At 35.2% G+C, this 19,316-nt stretch overlaps 3 protein-coding genes and 2 non-coding genes across 7 annotated transcripts; 3 read left to right on the top strand and 2 right to left on the bottom strand.

The window, feature by feature from the left end:
- Window positions 1–4,800: 4,800 nt before the first annotated feature.
- On the top strand, window positions 4,801–7,078 carry LOC18016538 (GDSL esterase/lipase At5g55050). The gene is given in 6 exon segments (XM_024156849.1): window positions 4,801–5,132; window positions 5,441–5,586; window positions 5,951–6,056; window positions 6,059–6,183; window positions 6,273–6,528; window positions 6,644–7,078. Coding segments are annotated over 6 exon segments (1,134 nt in total). The 5' UTR covers window positions 4,801–4,858; the 3' UTR covers window positions 6,871–7,078.
- On the bottom strand, window positions 5,837–5,910 carry TRNAF-GAA. Its single transcript has one exon. It is a non-coding gene; the product is annotated as a tRNA-Phe (tRNA).
- A 2,004-nt stretch (window positions 7,079–9,082) lies between the features above and the next one.
- On the bottom strand, window positions 9,083–9,155 carry TRNAF-GAA. Its single transcript has one exon. It is a non-coding gene; the product is annotated as a tRNA-Phe (tRNA).
- A 912-nt stretch (window positions 9,156–10,067) lies between these two features.
- LOC18016537 (rab3 GTPase-activating protein catalytic subunit) lies at window positions 10,068–15,025 on the top strand. Of its 2 annotated transcripts, XM_006401435.2 has the most exons (14): window positions 10,068–10,337; window positions 10,717–10,757; window positions 11,146–11,346; window positions 11,482–11,579; window positions 11,817–12,010; window positions 12,110–12,288; window positions 12,400–12,744; window positions 12,823–12,887; window positions 13,204–13,252; window positions 13,355–13,490; window positions 13,600–13,684; window positions 13,777–13,846; window positions 14,202–14,342; window positions 14,574–15,025. In XM_006401435.2, exons 1-14 carry the CDS (start codon window positions 10,235–10,237, stop codon window positions 14,856–14,858), a joined length of 1,992 nt encoding a protein of 663 aa, XP_006401498.1. In that variant the 5' UTR covers window positions 10,068–10,234; the 3' UTR covers window positions 14,859–15,025. The 2 variants fall into 2 exon arrangements, with proteins under 2 accessions (XP_006401498.1, XP_024012349.1); XM_024156581.1 differs by lacking the exon at window positions 10,717–10,757 and having other exon boundaries at window positions 10,254–10,337; window positions 14,574–15,013.
- A 204-nt stretch (window positions 15,026–15,229) lies between these two features.
- On the top strand, window positions 15,230–18,949 carry LOC18016536 (dihydrolipoyllysine-residue succinyltransferase component of 2-oxoglutarate dehydrogenase complex 1, mitochondrial). 2 transcript variants are annotated; one of them, XM_006401434.2, is made up of 15 exons: window positions 15,230–15,379; window positions 15,704–15,769; window positions 15,853–15,927; window positions 16,126–16,180; window positions 16,272–16,290; window positions 16,385–16,452; window positions 16,687–16,761; window positions 16,857–16,912; window positions 17,039–17,083; window positions 17,164–17,421; window positions 17,554–17,648; window positions 17,764–17,854; window positions 17,947–18,057; window positions 18,163–18,357; window positions 18,456–18,949. In XM_006401434.2, exons 2-15 carry the CDS (start codon window positions 15,716–15,718, stop codon window positions 18,645–18,647), a joined length of 1,389 nt encoding a protein of 462 aa, XP_006401497.1. In that variant the 5' UTR covers window positions 15,230–15,379; window positions 15,704–15,715; the 3' UTR covers window positions 18,648–18,949. The 2 variants fall into 2 exon arrangements, with proteins under 2 accessions (XP_006401497.1, XP_024011736.1); XM_024155968.1 differs by having other exon boundaries at window positions 15,376–15,397.
- Window positions 18,950–19,316: the final 367 nt, after the last annotated feature.

The following is a 19,316-nucleotide window of genomic DNA, read 5'->3' as shown; positions in this document are numbered from 1 at the left end:
TTTCTTGGTTCTAAAGTATTTGAATTTATAATTTAAATATGTAAAAGTTTTAGATTATTAGCACTTATGTAATACTCGAATTTGTAGAAAAGAATGGTGTGTTTGATATACTAATATTAAGTTGGCTTAAGTTCTCATATTGCAACTTTAATCGTCTTTGGTCATACTTTTTAAATACCAATAAAACATGAATTTCTATAAGCTTCAGGCAATTAGTTGGGACTTTGCCATAGTATTTCCCCGGTTAACAAACAAAAGTTAATATGGAGAAATTTGCGATAGTGACCTAATAATAGCTAAAATAACATATCTAAATGCTGTAAGATTTTCAAAAATATTTTCCCGTGTTTTTTTTTTTAATTTAAAATCTTCGGTTAGAACCATGTGAGGAAGACAAATATTACAAGCCCAACCCAGGACTGTATTCTTTTGGGACGTAGCCCAATTATAACCAACAAAGTAAAAGTTCATAAGGAAGTTAAAGAGAACCAGTTACTGATCGAAAGAGGTGAAATCGATTGACTATGGGATGACGCTGAGTCGGGTCCAATGTCCATGTTATTTTCTTGCAGGTGGGAGTTTTCACTGACCTTGCCTCAATGCCTCCACAGTTTGTTTAGTGTTGTTCCTTGGAAATTTTCTTGCTTATACCTAGGCTACGTCTACACTGAACCTGCAGAATGGAAAAATAGAACCATATCATCTTAAAGATGCAAGCTCAATTTCAGGAGGTAAGATCTCTTATATGATTATATTCAGGCCTCCCTCTTCTTTTGAGTAATTGATTGGACTCCAAGCAAGCAACTCTAGCTAAATTTGTTACCCCTTATTACTCTTATATCTTGCTACGGACATTCGATCGACACACATGTATGATTGTGGTAGATTTAAAAACCTTATCTAACAAGTGCGAATTTTCGATAAATTTTCTCAAAATTTATAGATTCTTAATAGGTTGTACAGCAGACTTACGTTTGATTTACGGATATTGATCAGTAAACTTGCATTATCAAATATGCTAGAATATGCAGACTTTATGCAAGTCGGTCGAATCTCTATGAATTTTATGCAAGACGATATATTTCCATACGGTTTTCCTTAGTAGTATCAATTCTTGCCGAGATCCGCTAAAATTAACCATCGCAGATGTTTGCAGATTTGTGTGTTACGTACATGTATAGACGTAATAATTGGTAGTTTTGTTAATTAATAGTTCATCTAGATAATGCCAGAAACGTGCCGTGTTCTATAAGAGATATTGGAGTTAGTTTAAGTTAGAATGTCCAGTTCGGTTTTACAGTAACAACAATTAAATTAATTCGAAAAAACAAATAAAAATTGTAGTTAATTTGAAAATCTTCGAGAAGAATGATATGCGTTGACAGAATATATCGATATCAAATTGAATTCCAAACCATGTGAGACTTATTAAATACCGGATATGCATAATCTGGTTGCAATCGTTTTCATTGTGTATATGATAACTTAAAATCCAATATGCTTACAAACAAAAAAGCAGACGACGAAGAGCACGTAGATCTGTTTAAGATCGTGCTAATTAGATGGTGAAACTGTATTCAAATTTTGGTGGTAAATACTAAATATACAAATATATTCGCAAGTCATTATCGACTATTAGAGACAATTCATACGATCAACAAATACTCGTGTGATGTCAATCAACGGACAAACATTGTGTCATGCGTATTTACCGAATTTTCAGGTAAGAAAGTATTTTTAAGATCGGATATATAAATGGAAAAGTAAGATAGATACTTCATGGAAAAAAACAGTCTTGGAATAACTAGAAAAAATATCTTAAATCATGATACTAAAAATAATATATTTTTGTTTGTTTGTTTGTTTAAGTAAAAATAAGATAATATTATAATCTCTTCCATATGCGGTATGTGTGAACGATTTCTGTTTTCTGTTGTTTTTTACTTATGTGAATGCAATCAATATATTTAGGCTATTTGTGGTCTTTTCTCGCAATCTCTGCAGAGTGGGGATTAGCTTAGTTGACACGGTGCTAGTGACAGACTGACTGACAGTGACCACCTACAACAAGCACAGAGACTTTTATTTCATTCAATTTCAGTTCATAGTTATATTTTCTTTCTTCCCCAAAGTCTCATCTATTTAAGCCATCAGTGTTCGAAATAAAATAAAAACTAGACAAATGAATGTAACGTATGAACATTTTTTTTTTATTACTTACATCAGAAAGATGGACCTGTGTTTCAGTTTTCATTATTAGAGTGATGGAGGATTTTTTGGTCGGTTTCGGCAAAAGCTCGATTCAAATGGACCTGTGTTTTCGGCAAAAGCTCGATTTTATTTTTTGGTCGGTCGGTCTTGGGAAGGACTAGCAAGTCAATGGCAATTCAAGTCAATTAATCGAATCTGAATTTGCAATAAATGAAGTGTCGTTCGTTATTTATGAAAATACTTGTCCTCAGATTGTGGTAGCTCTTAAGCCTTTAATTCTGGTAATAATGGATTCTTTTGAATACTCCGATGTGAAAAGCTGAAAGCTAAGGCATTCAGTACTCAGTTAACAATGATGTAAAAGTAGTAAATTTTTTACGCGTATATAGTAGCTAGTAAGCTAGTAATTACACGTCAATAACGAGCCCACATTCCCTCTACACCTCAAATCATGGAACTAACTCGTTTTTAACGATCCCACATTCCCACTACTAGTTCCATTTATCTATTTATCATATTATACAATAGTATATATATATATAATATATTATGTAATATTTTGTAATATATTTGCCGTTAGAAATAATCTATTGTATTATATTTTAGTTTTTTGAAATAATATTGTATAGTAAACAATTTTAATTATTCAAAATTGTTTTTTAAATATGAAACCATGACATACGATTTAGGGTATGATGGTAAGTACCAACTCATGGGATGACAGGATACAAATTATCTTCGATTCTATAAATTGAACCATTTTCTTTTTTAAAAAAAAATTGCACTAATCACACAACTATATAAATTCTTATATATTATCAATTCTTTTACAGTTCCAAAATACTATTTGTTTCATATATATATATATATATATATATATAGTAGCGGTTTGTACTATATTATCACTATTACTATATGAATCTAAATCCGATAGGATACGTGTGTGAGTTGTTGAAACAAGAAAATTATACTTTATAATGTTTTAGTCAAAGTAATAACTTGAAGATATGGGCCTTATAATATACAAAATGTATTGTTTATTATAAAGACAGTAGCATATATACATATATATATAACTTGTTTATTGTAGAGTTTGCATTTATATTTTTTTTTATGGTACAAAAGTATTTAATCATATGGTCAACTGCTGAATAACCGATTCATGGTTTTTGCGTGTTACTACATTTTTTTTTTTCAAAAAATATTCTTCATAGATGGAATTTTAATATCCTCTTTTCAACTCTAAGAAACATCAGTTGTAAATTGACTAAAAATACTACGTCAATTTCTAAAATTACTTATCAATACTCAACGCAAAAAACAAAAAAATTGTTACAAAAAACAAATACTACGATAATTATTCATAGAACCAACGAGCATTTAAGTTAAAATGACTTTCTAAATATCGATTCTTTGACCAAAAAAAAAATATCGGTTCACAAAGTGAGACATCAATAGTTTTTTTTCTCCCTTTACTGATCTGAAAATATGAGTATGATATGAACCTTACTCTAAATTTTATAACCTAGTCACCTAGAATCCTTTTAACCGACCAAACTTAATCGGATACGAGTAGGTTTTTATCTGTCTCATAACTTATACTTTTATGTAATTGCGCGTTAGACGCGTCCCTCATCGATTTTGTTTGACTCGAATCACTACTATCATTACACACCAATAATAAGTTACCAAAAAAGTATATAATTCATTATTTATATATATCAGATAATGGAGACGTGAGGATTGTATGGGCCAAAATTCATACGTACGGTGGAAGTTTTGGTGGTGCACATCACAGCTTTGGTGCAAGAAAGAACATCCATAAAGATATTATTATTATTATTATATGGCTTGGAATGATAAAGAATCTGGAAGTTTGACTAGTTAGCAAAAGAAAATGATCATGTATCTCACGATGATTACAAGTCGGATCAATCACAATCCTTTTTCCCAACATTTCGTTGAAAAGCCCTACTTTTAATTATTGCATGACCATATGATGATAATTTCGCATGTTAAAAACTACTTATCTAGGAAGATAGTAAATTACACTTTACGAGTAAATAATAGTTTCGCATTGTAAGATACCCTACGCGTTTCAAATCATTTTTTTTTAGGTTTTATATAATATATATAAACTAAAATTGTAAAACTTGTAACAATTTGAAAAAAAGGAGTATTATTTTATAACTAGTAGAACTCATTATTTTCTATATTTAATTTACCTAATTAAAGAGTAACGTAAATTATGTTATCACGTTCACGGTTGTCTATTCACCTCAAAATGACTATCTTAAAAAAAAAGATGATAAAATTAGAGCAATATATGTAGAAAATTAAATATGCAAACAATATAGAGATATAAAATGCTTCAAAATCAATGTTTTCGGTGCAATATACTGTAGCAACATGAAATTACCATAGAGTGACATGATGTGTCTGACAAGGATAACAAACGAAGCTGTATTTTTATATGTTCCTCTTTTCACATTCTCGATCTTTATATTAATTATATTTTTTCTATATTTTGTAGATTTTTCTCTTCTCTCTATATAAACCACACTAAGTTTACATCTCTCTAACAACTTCAAGAGTCTCACCACAACAAAACCAAATTAAAGAGTTCGTCGGGAAAAGAAAAAAGAACATGCCGACGAACAACACACCTTCCCTCACCATTTTTCTAATCTTACTCGGTCTACTTCGGTTCGATTCATTTCCCGGTTTAGAAGGAGCGACCGGAAAATTAGCTTCGATTCCGGGATTATACGTGTTCGGAGACTCGTTGGTTGATGCCGGAAACAATAATTACTTAGCAATTTCAATATCCAAAGCTAATTATCCACACAACGGCGTCGATTTTCCTAGCAAGAAAGCCACCGGAAGATTCTGTAACGGCAAAAACGCCGCCGATGCTATCGGTGAGTTTTTCTTTTTATGGATATTTGAATGAAGTTAATAGTGTTTGGCATGTTTATGTTATGTCAAGCCACGATTCGTTAGATAACGTGACGTGCTGGCCATAAAATATTAAATATATTTACTCATAATTATAAAACAAATAGTTAGACGTGGAACTTTTTTTCTTTTTAATTACATGTAGTTGTAACAATCATTTGTTAATATGTATATAATTCGAAAATGTTGATATGAATCTCTATAGTACAGGAGCATTGACTTGATTATATTTTTTTGGGGAATTAATTTACATTTTTATTTGTTGGGTTAGCCGAGAAATTTGGTTTACCGTTACCACCGCCGTATCTCTCACTGAAAGGCCTATTTAAGGAGAAAAAGAGAGAATCCGCCGCCGTGACCGGTGTTAATTTTGCTTCCGGCGGAGCCGGCATCTTCAACAGTTCCGACAAGAAACATGTAAGTCATAGAATATAGTAAAATTATTTCAAATTTATTTATGGAAAGGTTGAAACACAGTATTGATTCAATGGGTTTCCCAAACAAAAAAGCAAAGTATTGATTCGATGGTCAGCTTTAATTTCGAACCGAAAGTTTGGCGGTAGATTTCCAGCACACATAATTCTTTCATTTATTATTTACCCACTATTCACTTATTTAATTAATTAGGAAATAAATGAAAGAAAACATAACAAATTCATAATAAAAATGCGGTGAGCGTGGGATCGAACACGCGACCTTCAGATCTTCAGTCTGACGCTCTCCCAACTGAGCTATCCCCGCTTTGTGTTATATATTTTACTTATGATTTATTAATAATCAGGGACAAGCTATTCCTTTATCATACCAAGTGAACCATTTCATGTCCATTCATGAAGAACTCACGAATCAGCTTGGACCATCAGAAGCACAAGTTCACCTCTCCAAATCTCTTTCGTCGTGGTCGTAGGCAGCAACGATCTTTTCGACTATTTTGGATCGTTCAAACTTCGACAAATGACCAATCCTCAAGAATATGCACAATCAATGGCTGATAAACTCAAAGAGCAATTGAAGGTAAACAACTCGTGTTATTTGTTATGTACATATATGAATTCATACAAAATGATAAAATTTATTTAATTATAAGAAATTGTAATGGACAGAGAGTTCACGATACTGGAGCACGTAGATTCCTAATGATCGGGGTAGCACAGATAGGTTGCACACCGGGAAAAAGAGTAAAGAACTCGACGATTTATGAATGCGACGAAGAGGCAAACACATGGTGTGCTTTGTACAACGAAGCTCTAGTAAAGATGCTGCAAGAACTCAAACAAGAGTTGCAAAGCTCAATGACTTACTCTTACTTTGACAACTTCAAGTCCGTCCATAACATTATCACCAACCCTGCCCGTTACGGTACGTCGATTAACTTTTATATTTCGGCTGTTAAAGTTTATTCCAAAGTGGGATCACTAATATTAAAATTAATAGAGGGGACACACATGAATGCATTGTCGTTTTTTGATTTCAGGTTTTGAAGAAGTGACATCAGCGTGTTGTGGAAATGGGGATTTAAACGCGGAGTCTCCATGTCTTCCCTTGTCAAGGTTATGTTCAGACAGAAGCAAATATCTCTTCTGGGATCTCTACGGTCATCCCACGGAAGCTGCGGCTCGGACCATCGTCGATCTTATGTTATCTGATGCTGATTCTCAATACTCCTCTCCTTTAACTCTCACTCAATTGGTCTCTTCTTGAGATCCTGAGATCTATATACAGCTTCGTTTTGCACCTTAACAGAAAAAACAAATTACGGCTTCGTTATCGAAAGATTAGATCATCAAACAGAAAAAAATGGATTTTGGAGTCTTGATTTGTAATCAAGTATAACGTAATTCAAAAAAAGAAGAAAATAGTATACGTACTAATTTGTTACCATGCAATGAAATATTTATTTATTAATTTACTAGTTTGTCTCTCAGTTTTTTTTTTATTATTTATTAAAGAAGTTAATTGGTCAATGTTCCAAAGTTTATTTAGCATATCCAATTATCTATGGTTCCCATTGCATGTTTGATCTATAGTTGAGTGTAACATTATTGGGCCATTGACTTTCTGATAGGAACAGAAAAATGCTGCTGTGATAAACAGTTACGATACGGAGAGATACGCTAATATCTAACAATATATTCCTAATAAGCCAAGGAGAGATAAGTACAACTTCCTTGAATCCTTGTTACTTTAAAGATCTCAAGCGCGTAAGACCCAGACAGGCGTTGAGAGACTCATTCCACAATACGTATGTAAGTTCATTATTCTTCAAATAGTAATAACATGCTAAAATCCCCAAATATATATATATATATATATCTAAAGTTTGCAATAATGTGAGGGAGATAATCTTCCTGATCAAGTCGATACGCCACTTCCCAAGGGTGCTCGTGAGATGAGCTTCAAAAAATGGCAATTTCTTCACACAAACCACACTTTATTTATCCTTTTCCATCTGCTAATTTTGCATCACTAATTTTATTGTCACCATTCAGATCTTTAATATTTCATGTGCAGTTCAATGTAGTAAAATGAAATTTCCGTAGAATATACCATGAAGGAATGACATGAACCGTCAGACAATGACACCAAAAGAAGTCTTCTTCGTTTTCTATATGTTCCTCTTTTCACATTAAGTAATTCATTTTCTAAAGGAATAAGAACAAGAGGATTTGTGTTACACTCTCCAATATACACGGATCATCACATTAGTAGTACCCTATCCAGAGTAACTTAATTGAAGGGTTCTCTTGATGATGAAGATTGAAGAAGCATTTTAAACAGTAACTTAATTGATGAGGACGTAATCTCAAATAGCACCGCTTTCTTGATGATAAAGCTATAGATGATAAAGCTATAGAAGCTGAAAAGGCAATAGAAATTAAATTATGAGATTCGAGACCATCAAACCAAAAAAAAAATAGTTGCGTGTTCACTGATACGGAGCAACTTTACGATGCACAAAGCTTTGGTGTAGAAGCAGACCTGGACCACCTGGTTCTTCATTTATCTACTACCTGTAAACCCTACTTGCCGCAATCCTCTGTTTGGTCCAATGTTTTAATTCATTCCAATTACTTTTAATCCACGCAACCACCAAATTAAACTTGGCTATTGAGCTATATATATTGCAAAGACTCAGCAAACCCCATTAATTTAGCACAAAATACACGGTGAGCTGCCATGATGGTGCCCTACGAGTCGCAGTGAATCGACTCGTATAACAACATGATCAGGTCGGACCAAACCTAAAGTTTGAAAATCATGACTTAACCAAACTTTCATAACTGATTCTATCAGTATTAGACAAATCACAAGTGCAAACATAAAAACTTCATTACAACACACCGTTCCTGACCAGTCACCGAATCTTACTTCTAATTACTCTTATTCAATTTATTTCCTGATTTAGCGGTAGAGACCGGAAAATTGTTCCGGATTTAGAGAATGTACGTCTCCAAAACTATAGTATATATTAACAAAGCCCCACCGAAAGATTCTTCAACGCCGAAAAACTATCTTTTAATCCGTCATGATTTATTGTCTTTTTCTTTTTCAATTGAAATTGGTAGTGTGTGGGATGTTAGACCACGATGGGTCATGAATCATGCTATTAAAATATCGTGACTTGCAAGCCATTAGAATATGTAAATTCACTGATCATAGAAAACAGTTACTTGATACTGTGTAATAAGATTTCAGATGTCAATTAAATGTCATTAAACAATTATATGTATGCAATCTACTAGCTTCTTTTCATTAAATATGTTACCCTAGCTTTGAGATTTTGAATTTCTTTCGCGAGAGTAACGAGACTTTGAGCGTCTTTTGGGAAATGGTTTTCTTGACTATCAGCTAAGAATAATTTATGTAGGTAAGAAACTAATAATTAAATAAAGAGAATAAAAAAAACAAATAATGCGGTGAGCGTGGATCGAACACGCGACCTTCAGATCTTCAGTCTGACGCTCTCCCAACTGAGCTATCCCCGCAACTTGCTAAACGATAGTTTATATTTTAATTATTACCTAAAGCAGTCAATTTCTTTATCACAATTATTATTCACAACCATTAGTTAGCTCTTTAATCAACTTGGACCATCATAAGCTCAGAACTACATATTCATATATCTATTATTCATCGTGGTTATAGAGAGAAATTCGTTTAATCTAATTCGTTTAAACTTTGAAAATCAACATCACAAAAAGTAATATACAAGATATAATTGATAAAAAAATAAAACCGGTTTGATTTGGATTAGATCGGTCTATCAGCCTGCCAACACAGCATCCTTAGTTGATAGCAACGTTGTGTTACTCATCAAAAATGCAAATATAAACTTCCTTATACATATAAAGATCGAATTGGACCTACCAAAAAAAGTCACAGAAACACCGTAAGGGACTAAGATAAATATTCAACGTTACCCGTTGACTTGACCCCCAAAAAAAACGAACATACAACTTTACCCGAATTGTTGAATTTCTACAAAATAAAGTTTGGCACATTTCAACATTAGAAAATGAGTATTTTGACAAGAACACAACAAAAAACAAAAAGTCTATAAATCATGCAAGCTAGGGACAAAACAGGAGAGAAATCATCTGCTTCATTAAGAAAAGTAACTATGAAGTAGTAAATCATATGATTCATCCAAAATTTTTGAATTCGGATTGAAATCATAGAAGAGAATATTTTTATTTTTGGTTATTAAGATAAGATTTATCAAAATGGCTTTACCCTAGGCGACGATCTGGACTGGACAATCACTCCATATTAATAAATTCCATACCATAAATTGTATATTGCAAAAACATTAATCTATCTCATATTTTATTGAATAGTAAATCTAGAAGAAGAAAATAAAAACATTTAAATATTTACAAGTGTCTTCGTAAATTCGTCTGCTTCTTCTCTACACGCGACTTTCCTAAAAATCTCTTCCCCCCCTCTCGTTGATCTCACCTTCTTCTTCTTCTTCGTCTTCTCTTTTTCCTCAAGCTTTCAATGCCGTCTCTTTGACAAGGCGCAGCTTCTTAACTTGCGCACGTACATACAGGTGCGCACGATAATGGAGGCGGCGCCGCCGTCCTTCGTCTCCAAAGCTAGAACCGCCTTCAATTCCGCCGCGGCTAAAGCTGAGCGTGTCTTCACTGATCTCAAATCCGATCGAGGTATTTTCTCTATCACTCTCTCTCTCTCTCTCTCTCTCTCTCTCTCTCTCTCTCTCTCTCTCTTCCCGTAGCTTCCGCTTCAATTTTACTTATTTTTGTTTTCCTTAATTTCCATTTACTAAAATTTGACTGATGCATAGACGCTTATCGCTCGACCTCTGATTTTAATCCCTTTTTCTCCTGTTTAAATCCCTTTTCTCGTTTTGATGAAATCAAGTTCTATTTTGGGTTCTCTCTCGTGTCAAATTCAATTCTATTTCTATTGTTTTTTTTTTCTTTCTTTATCCAGTCAAATTCAAATCTATTTCGGTATTCTTCTTGTTTTTTGGTGATGTTCATTTGATTTACTTGAGTGTATCTCTTATTGGAATCGTTGAAGAGGAGGAGAAGCAATCGGCGAGGACTGAGAGTGACCCTAAGGTACATTCATTGCACAGAAAACAATTTTGGAATCATCTTGGGATATGGAATAATAGATTCGATTTCAGAGAAAAAAAAGCTTGGGAAAATTCATAGATTATCATTGATGTGAAGATTATGCATTTTGAAGGATTTAGTCTGAATTTGAATTTTGGAATTGAAAGTTAGCTACTTTATTTCTTGCTCATCTCGGTAAGAAAATTGCAGAACATAGATATATGTTTGTTTTGGATGATGAGAGAAAGAAAAAAAACAGTTTACTTTAGCCATTTGGATAATATTCAGCATTTCTTTGCGCTTTCGATTTTCATGATGAAGTGGAATGCTATGTGAGTATTGTCCATAGGTACATTTTTTAGTTTCTGTTAATTGGAACTGTTGGGTACAGGAGGAGAATGAAGTGAAGCCTCAGGGATGGAGAACTGCACATATTAGGAAAAAGCAAGAGTGGCAAAATAAACTGAAAAACTTACGAATTGGGAAGAAAGGAGTCGAAGATCAAGAAAAGGTTGAGGATTCAGCCATGGCTGCCCCTTTCTATGACGAAAATTTATTCATTCTTAAAGCAAAGCAAGACCAAGAAGCCAAGGTATTAATGGTCCAACTTTTCAGATAACTTTTGCTGCTACGGGCACTGCCAAAGCATGCTGTTTGCCTGTAGTCAAGATTTTGTTTGCTTCTCCGCGGTTACATGATTATATTTTCTTCAAATGCCAATGTATAGGCATCTGATGTCGGCTACTTGGTAGAATCTCTAAATGCCGTTGATGTGAACAGTATTCCTCGGGCATCCATTGTGAAGCAGCTGGCTCTAGCCATCGAGTGAGTCTTGATACAAAAGTTCTAACACTGTTTAAATTTTTCCTTTTGTCTTTTTCATGGAGTTCCTGGCTATAAAGTTTTCAAAAGGTTCAGTTATACTCACTGAGATTTTAATTTGTAATAATACATGAGTCTAAAGTACATCAACAAACTTTTCTGTACTCTCTGGCTTAAGCATTTTGCGATGTTTCGCTCTTCTTTCTCATTATGTCCTTATGGCTTCGTTTCTTTTTCCAGAGCGGGAAAAAGGGCTAAGACTGTGAAAGACTTTGTTACGTCGTCGGGAAGTTCATCACCAGTGAGGGAGAGGGGGGGCTTGAGCCTCTTTGCCGTGAAATCCCTGGTTCTTGGTGAAAAAGAGGATAAACTTGGTTTTGATTCAGGGGATGAGGAAAAGCTTGTTTCTCTAATAAATGCCTTGTTTAATGTTGGTAGGTTTGCCTTACACTGGAAAGTTTTCTTCATCAAACTATATTCCAGTTACTGCTACTTATTTTCACACTGTTTTTAATTTGGCAAATTATATACAGATAGTAACTTCCTCATCAGAATGATTGTCTCTGATTTGGAGTCTCCTAGCAAAGCATCTTTCGCTAAAGATCTTCATGCTGCTCCCCCTGGTAGCTTTGTTGTTAAGCTAGCTGAAGTAATTGGAAGTTTTACAACACCAAGGAGAATGGCGTTGTTCTGGTGCAGGGTTGTTGATGAAGTAAGTTATTGTGCTGCAAATCTTTGCCTTAAAAAAATAATCTTTGACACTTTGGTTCTTTCTTCACACTTCTAGTTGATAACCTCTCTCAAATGATCTACATGTATACAGTTGCGGAGATTTTGGAGTGAAGAGAAACAAATACCATGTATACCTGTGGGCGAGAATCCAGATTTAAAAAGTTGCCTACTTCACCAGTGGTTACAGGTTATAAACTGCTGTCTTGCCAGGAAAGCGCGCTGCGTAGCTGCTTCTGAAGCATTAGATGCTGTGATGAGGCAAGCCAGTTCAGCCGATGAAGAGTCAGACGTTTCAGAAGCAATGGCTTCTCCGATTTCTCTTTTGTATGCTAAAAGTAACACCGGAGAGCTCATACTTCGCCTAGGCGTTAATCACCAAGTTGAGAACTTAGCAATGTTGGAAACTGGTGAACCTGTATATGCCCCAATAACGCAGGTTCGTAATTCCGTCATAGTTGATAAAACTGTAGCTACCTTCTCTATCTCTCAAGTCCTAGTGTTTATATCCATGTAGGAAGGTCCGCTGTTGACAGAAGATCTTATTAGAGAAACAGAGGAATTAGTACTTCGGACAGGGAGGTGAGTGCAATCGTGTATTTAAAGTATATCAAAACTCACATGCCAGGGAAATATGTTTTCCAAAGGTTGTGTAAATGATGTATTCGGTACATGTTTGGGATGGATCATGTTTTGAATGTGAATTGTGAAACTTAATCAATCTGCTTCTACATCATGAGTTGATGTTATAAAGATCAGATACTATGTGCTAACTGGAAAATTCTAGACATGTTATCTGGCTTAATATCATCCATTCATTCATTTATTATTTCAGACATTTTTCAGATATCCAATTATCTTGATAGATTATTGGATTGTTGTCTTTCTTATGGTTCAGCATGGGGGCTGGATGTTCTCAACTCTTGTCTGACATGCAGGCTTTCAAGGTGATTATTTCAAAAGTGAAAAATCTTAATGATGTTGCCATGTTGGAATATAATTGCTTATATAAGAAAACTTGTATCTGATCTGAAAATTGATTATATTAGGCAGCAAATCCTGGCTGTATATTGGAAGATTTTGTGAGATGGCATTCTCCTCCAGACTGGACTGAAAATGATACCTCTTCTGGAGATGACTCTTCGCCCCCACGAGGGCAATTAAGTATTCGGATGCAGAAAGAAGGTGCGACCTTTGCTCATTTTTTTCCTCAGTTTCTTTCTGTGGTTAAGCCATAGCTGGAATCTTTTGAGTCGTGTTCTCAACTGTCTTCCCGACTTTGATATATTATTAGGTAATTTATGGCGCGAGCTGTGGGAAACAGCTAAACCATTGCCTGCCGTTAAACAAGCACCTCTCTTTGATGAAGATTTGGCTGTGTAAGTTTCAATAGCATGTCATCTTAAACGTAGTGAAATCTGATTTGATCACTCATCAGAATCTTTTCCGTTGCTCGTTAAACTCATAACAGGGAAGGAATCTTGAATTCTTTGGAAGACATTCCAGCTGCTGAACTTTTTGAGCAGCTATTTGTTTCTCTTGTAAGTTTTTTTCTTCCCCATCAGATCGAATATTCTCCTTTCTTGTATTTTTTTTTTTCTGTATTTGTAAGGTCCCTATGCAGCCCTTTTATTCAAGAACAGTCTTCAATTACTATGCATATCTATCAATTTTAGGTACTAATTACAAACTGCAGTTTGTGAACACTCGAATCCCTAAATTCATGTTGTAGTATTTTCTTAGAACTAGGTTCCTTGATCTTCAGGCTAATGAAGAAACCATAGTCTCAAATGCTTTAAACTTGCTCTGTGTTAAACAGATGTCGTTGATCATACAATTAAGTTATTCGCTATAAACGCCTCTTGACAATTGAGTTGGTGGTTCTTAAATTATCAGCTTTCCCTGGGGTTTGTGATGCTGGAGCCGATGTTAGCCTCAAATGATGACTTGTCAAAGCTTTTCTTCGAGTGCAAGGATTATGTAGTCGCGATTTGTCAGGGAGGTGCATGCAGTGATAAGCTTGATGATCTCTGCCAGGTACTAACTATAGCTGCGCATAGATTCAAAAACTTGAACAATTGCTTGGAAATCTCAAAATATTAATGTAGCTATCACTTTAATAGAGTTGAGAATGTTTTAAGAGATGACAAAGTAAGGGCATGTGGATATGAACATCATGACCACTAATCATAGATTCTAATTCCATTTGATTTGTATAAAATCAAGAGAGACACTAAAGATTTGGATTGGTTTTCTTTCATCTGATAGGTCTATGAAACCGTGGAAACAATGTTATTACGTCCAGAAGAAGTCTTGAGATCAATGAAGCAAACAGAGGACTCACCATCAAACGGCAACGAAACAAAACGCCGGTTCAAGCGGCTCGGTTTCATCTTCCGTGGTAAAGAACGAAACCAGAAAAGAGTTCCATCAGATACTGAACAGAAAAGTACCGAACCGAGCCCGCGACAATCGTTCTCTATGCTTTTTGATGGCAAGTCTTCTCTGTTTGCCAAGCGACCTCCTAGACCTGATAATGCGACTCTTGTCTGAATCCTTCTTATTGATTTTTTATTTGGTTTTTGAGTCATTTCTCAATAGTTTTTTGTTTTTCTGGGTTTTAGGCTGTTAATTTGATCAATTGTTTGGTAACTGTAAATTTAAACATTTGTCATTGGGAAACTATATTTGAAGAAATGAAAATGAATGAGATGTGAATGTCTTCTGTAAAACAACATCTCTGGCTTCTAAAATGACTGACTAATGAGTAATGAACAGTTCGTTTGACTAATATGGGTTACTAGGCCTATGGGCCGTTTGCTTTTAATGAAACGGTGCGTTTTCGAGCTCTCTCTCTCTGATCGTATTCGCGTATTACTGAAACGAAAATATTCAATTTATGTTCAAATATTCGATTAATCAGAAAAAGGAAAATGAACACGTGGACAATCCTCTGAATTTGCCATATTCTTGTGACTTGCTCAAAGCTCAGAAAAGTCATATGCTTTTCCCGGTCCTCTCTCTCTCTCCTCCTTCAATCCTCCAAACCCTAACTTTCTCATTCGGCGCTTAAGGTTCTCTCTAGCTCTTTGGTTCGATTTCAATCGATCCCTTGTTCTTGATTCATTTTTGTTTTTCGGGTTTTTGCTTGAAAATCGTGAACGGAAAATAACGAATCTGAGCAATTTTTTGGTTTGCAAATTCGACAAATGGCTTTGACATGATTTGGGGTTTCTGATGTTGAGGAATTTTTTTCTAGGATGAACAAATCTCCCATTTCGTTTTTCATTTCTCCATTTGGCTGATTATTTGTTTTTTTGTTTGTTCGTGCGTTACGATTACGAGTGTTGAATCTCACCGACATCTATTGATTGCTTTTTTTTTTTTTTACAATACAGAGATTTGGTGCGATGATGTTGCGTGCTGTTATAAGGAGAGCTTCCAGTAGAGGCTCTTCTGCTTCGGTTGGTGTTCTTTTTCGTTTAGATTCGTAGCTCTTTTGATCAGATTTTCCCAATTTGATTGTTTTGATCGATCTCTCTTTCAGGGATTGGGAAAATCACTGCAATCTTCTCGTGTTGCAGCGTCTTCCCAAAGCTTTCACTCTGTTTCAGCTACCGAGGTACGTTTATTCATGATTCAGTCGGTAATCTATGTTTTCGATTTTCTTCATTGATTCAGGGAATAGCATTTCAGTTGATTCGATTCATATTTATTCATGAACTCATCCTCTTAGGATATTTTTAGCCTGTTGTAGATTTGTGATCCGTTAGTGTTTCTCCCGTGAACAAGCTATTTAAGTTTCATTTGAATTGTGCAGTCGCTGGTGCCTCGTGGAAGCCATGCTCGTAGCTTCCATCGTCGTTCTTGTCCAGGTATAATCTTACGAACCTTGTTGTTGTGTATTTTTTTTTTGTTTATGCTCGTTTAGACTCTTTTATTTGACAATTGTTGTATCATTTGCAGGGTGTTCAGAGTGCTCGAGGTTAGGAAGCTCAGTGCTTTTTTGTTCATTTATAGACTATAAGACTCATATCTCCCATAGTTTTCGTTGAAACAAATTATTTCCATGTGTGTAGGTCTGTTTTCAGCAGTTACCAAGGCACAGCCCTGCAGAGATGGGTCAGGCCTTTTTCATCTGATAGTGGTATGATTGCTCTGGCTGAAAATACTCTCTTACTTCAAGTTATTACGATTCTCTCCCGTGTTTTGGAACCCACCAATATTTGGATAGATGATGCATCTCAGCTAATCATCAATATTCATATCATTTCTGATTTAGTCTTTAATGAAACGTGTGGCTCAAATGCGCTTTGCTCTCTACTGTTACCGTAACTTTTCTAGGCCTTTTTGACACACTTTCCTTTATATGTGATTAAAGGGGATGTCGTGGAAGCTGTTGTGCCTCACATGGGTGAATCAATCACCGATGGAACCCTAGCCAACTTTCTGAAGAGTATGTTTACCTTTGCATTAGCTTCTTGTCCGTTTCTTCCCCGTGCATGTCTGTATCTAATGTTCTATATTAAACTTCTAATTTTGTTCTTGTAGAACCTGGTGACAGAGTAGAGGCTGATGAGGCTATTGCACAAATTGAAACTGACAAGGTAGTAAATAATTCAATGATCTACTATCTCCATATTTCTCTTTTTCTTATTTTTTCCAATAAATCTTTGGCAGGTTTCTAGTGTAGCTTTTCTAATACTAGTTTTTGATTAATCTCTGCGCTTCAGGTGACAATTGATATTGCTAGCCCAGCAAGTGGTGTGATCCAAGAGGTAAAATATTTGTGTTGTTTATTGTTGTTATTGTTCTTCTCCTGTATACCTATGCCTAAGTATTGGTTTTCTTTATGCAGTATCTAGTCAAGGAAGGAGACACTGTAGAACCAGGAAACAAGATAGCTATTATTTCAAAGTCTGCAGATGCTGTGTCTCATGTTGCACCCTCAGAAAAGACACCAGAGAAACCTGCTGCCAAGCCTTCTCCTCCTGCTGAGAAGCCCAAAGTTGAAACTACTAAAGTTGCGGAGAAACCCAAGGCATCATCACCGCCACCGCCGCCTAGACAGTCGGCTAAAGAACCGCAGCTTCCTCCTAAGGATAGGGAAAGACGGGTATGCAAACTTTGTCAGTTAGTTTCTACTTATATATTATATGTATGTTTGTTTCTCCTGTGAGAGAAGAGCTAATTACGTTCACATGATTTAATATGATTTGATCATATGTCATCTTAAACAACATTGCAGGTTCCAATGACAAGACTTCGCAAACGTGTGGCAACCAGATTGAAAGACTCTCAAAACACTTTTGCGTTGCTTACAACTTTCAATGAAGTTGATATGTGAGTTACAGCTAAAAGCCCCATGTTGATGTCTTTTATCAATATAAAATTCTCTTTGTGCACTAGTTATTACCCACGTGTTAGTTCACCAACATAATTTTCATTTCTCTCGTAGGACTAATCTGATGAAGCTCCGATCACAATACAAGGATGCATTTTTTGAAAAGCACGGAGTGAAGTTGGGGCTTATGTCTGGTTTCATTAAAGTACGCTTGAAAAAACTTAGAAAAGTTTCCTGAGCTAATTAACATATCAGAACTCTACCGATAAATCAATATTCTTTAACTGTTTGTTTCAGGCTGCTGTCAGTGCCCTTCAGCACCAACCTGTAGTAAATGCAGTTATCGATGGAGACGATATCATTTACAGAGACTACGTAGATATCAGTATTGCCGTTGGTACCTCTAAGGTTTGTTTCCGCAATTCTCTTGATAGAGAGATCCAAACATTGACTTATAATATCATCTTAGGCTTTTGAGGTAGTAGTGATTGATTCTTTTCTTTCACTTTCCAGGGTCTTGTGGTTCCAGTCATAAGAGATGCTGACAAGATGAACTTTGCTGACATAGAGAAAACGATAAACTCTCTTGCTAAGAAGGCTAATGAAGGAACGATATCAATCGATGAGATGGCTGGAGGATCATTCACAGTATCTAATGGTGGTGTCTATGGAAGTCTCATAAGCACTCCTATCATCAACCCTCCTCAGGTTCCGTTCAAATCCTCACAATACTATCAACTGAAACAAAGGAACTTTTATTTATTTTTCTTTCCTTAATAACGCAAAACAAATCTCTCATTGTGTAGTCTGCGATTCTTGGAATGCATTCGATTGTGCAACGTCCAATGGTTGTTGGAGGAAACGTGGTACCAAGGCCAATGATGTATGTCGCACTGACTTACGATCATAGGCTGATTGATGGAAGAGAGGCTGTGTATTTCTTGCGCCGTATTAAGGATGTTGTGGAAGATCCTCAGAGGCTTCTTCTCGACATATGAAAGAAAAGATTCGAGACAGAAAGAGATCATACTTCTCTTTATTGTCTTCTTCTTTTTTTTACCAGTTTCCGTTCAGGTGACCATTACAAATATTGCAATCTGCAAATGATACTTTGAAGAAAGAAAAAAGAAAACACTTTTCTTGGGGTTTCTTAATAGTTTCAAAAGAGTTTTTGCCGGGCGGGGGAAGCGTCGGTGTATTGAATTTTTATTTTTCATACACAGTATGAACAAAATGTTTACAATTTTGACTTTAAATAATGCCACTGATTATTATTTGGTAAAAGATTTTCATTTCCGTAGAGATTGTTCATGATATGATTCAAAGGATAATACATAAGATAATAGCACAGTTAAACCCGGTAAACGTCTGGAATATATAGGATGTATGTACTGTGTACATGTACCATGTACATTGAGATAAACATACATACAACTGCTACATAGTTACGTTGAATCGATTGAAGGAAAAAAAAAAAAAAATTCAAGAAGACACGAAATGAAAACGATAGCTTTATCATTTCACTAAATGCAGTTGTTTTACCTCTTGAATGGGGAAATGTATTTACTGATACGACCTGTAAATAGGCCTATCCTTAGGGTTAGCCCAATGTTTCTTAATAGTTTTTCTTTTAAATGATTAAAAGGTTTTTAGGTAAGAAAACTGGT

Source organism: Eutrema salsugineum, unplaced genomic scaffold, assembly GCF_000478725.1.
Source record: "Eutrema salsugineum unplaced genomic scaffold, Eutsalg1_0 scaffold_2, whole genome shotgun sequence".
NCBI classification, from domain to species: Eukaryota; Viridiplantae; Streptophyta; class Magnoliopsida; order Brassicales; family Brassicaceae; genus Eutrema; species Eutrema salsugineum.
Note: the sequence above shows the minus strand (reverse complement) of the source record. Positions and strands in the feature narration are given on the sequence as shown.

Coding starts and splice junctions, on each gene's coding strand:
- LOC18016536 (XM_006401434.2), top strand. CDS start 15,716: ATGATGTTGCGTGCTGTTATAAGGAGAGCTTCCAGTAGAGGCTCTTCT. Junction 15,770..15,852: donor GTAGAGGCTCTTCTGCTTCG/GTTGGTGTTCTT, acceptor TCTCTCTTTCAG/GGATTGGGAAAATCACTGCA. Junction 17,855..17,946: donor TTATGTCTGGTTTCATTAAA/GTACGCTTGAAA, acceptor TGTTTGTTTCAG/GCTGCTGTCAGTGCCCTTCA.
- LOC18016537 (XM_006401435.2), top strand. CDS start 10,235: ATGGAGGCGGCGCCGCCGTCCTTCGTCTCCAAAGCTAGAACCGCCTTC. Junction 11,347..11,481: donor AGCAAGACCAAGAAGCCAAG/GTATTAATGGTC, acceptor GCCAATGTATAG/GCATCTGATGTCGGCTACTT. Junction 13,491..13,599: donor TATTCGGATGCAGAAAGAAG/GTGCGACCTTTG, acceptor ATATATTATTAG/GTAATTTATGGCGCGAGCTG.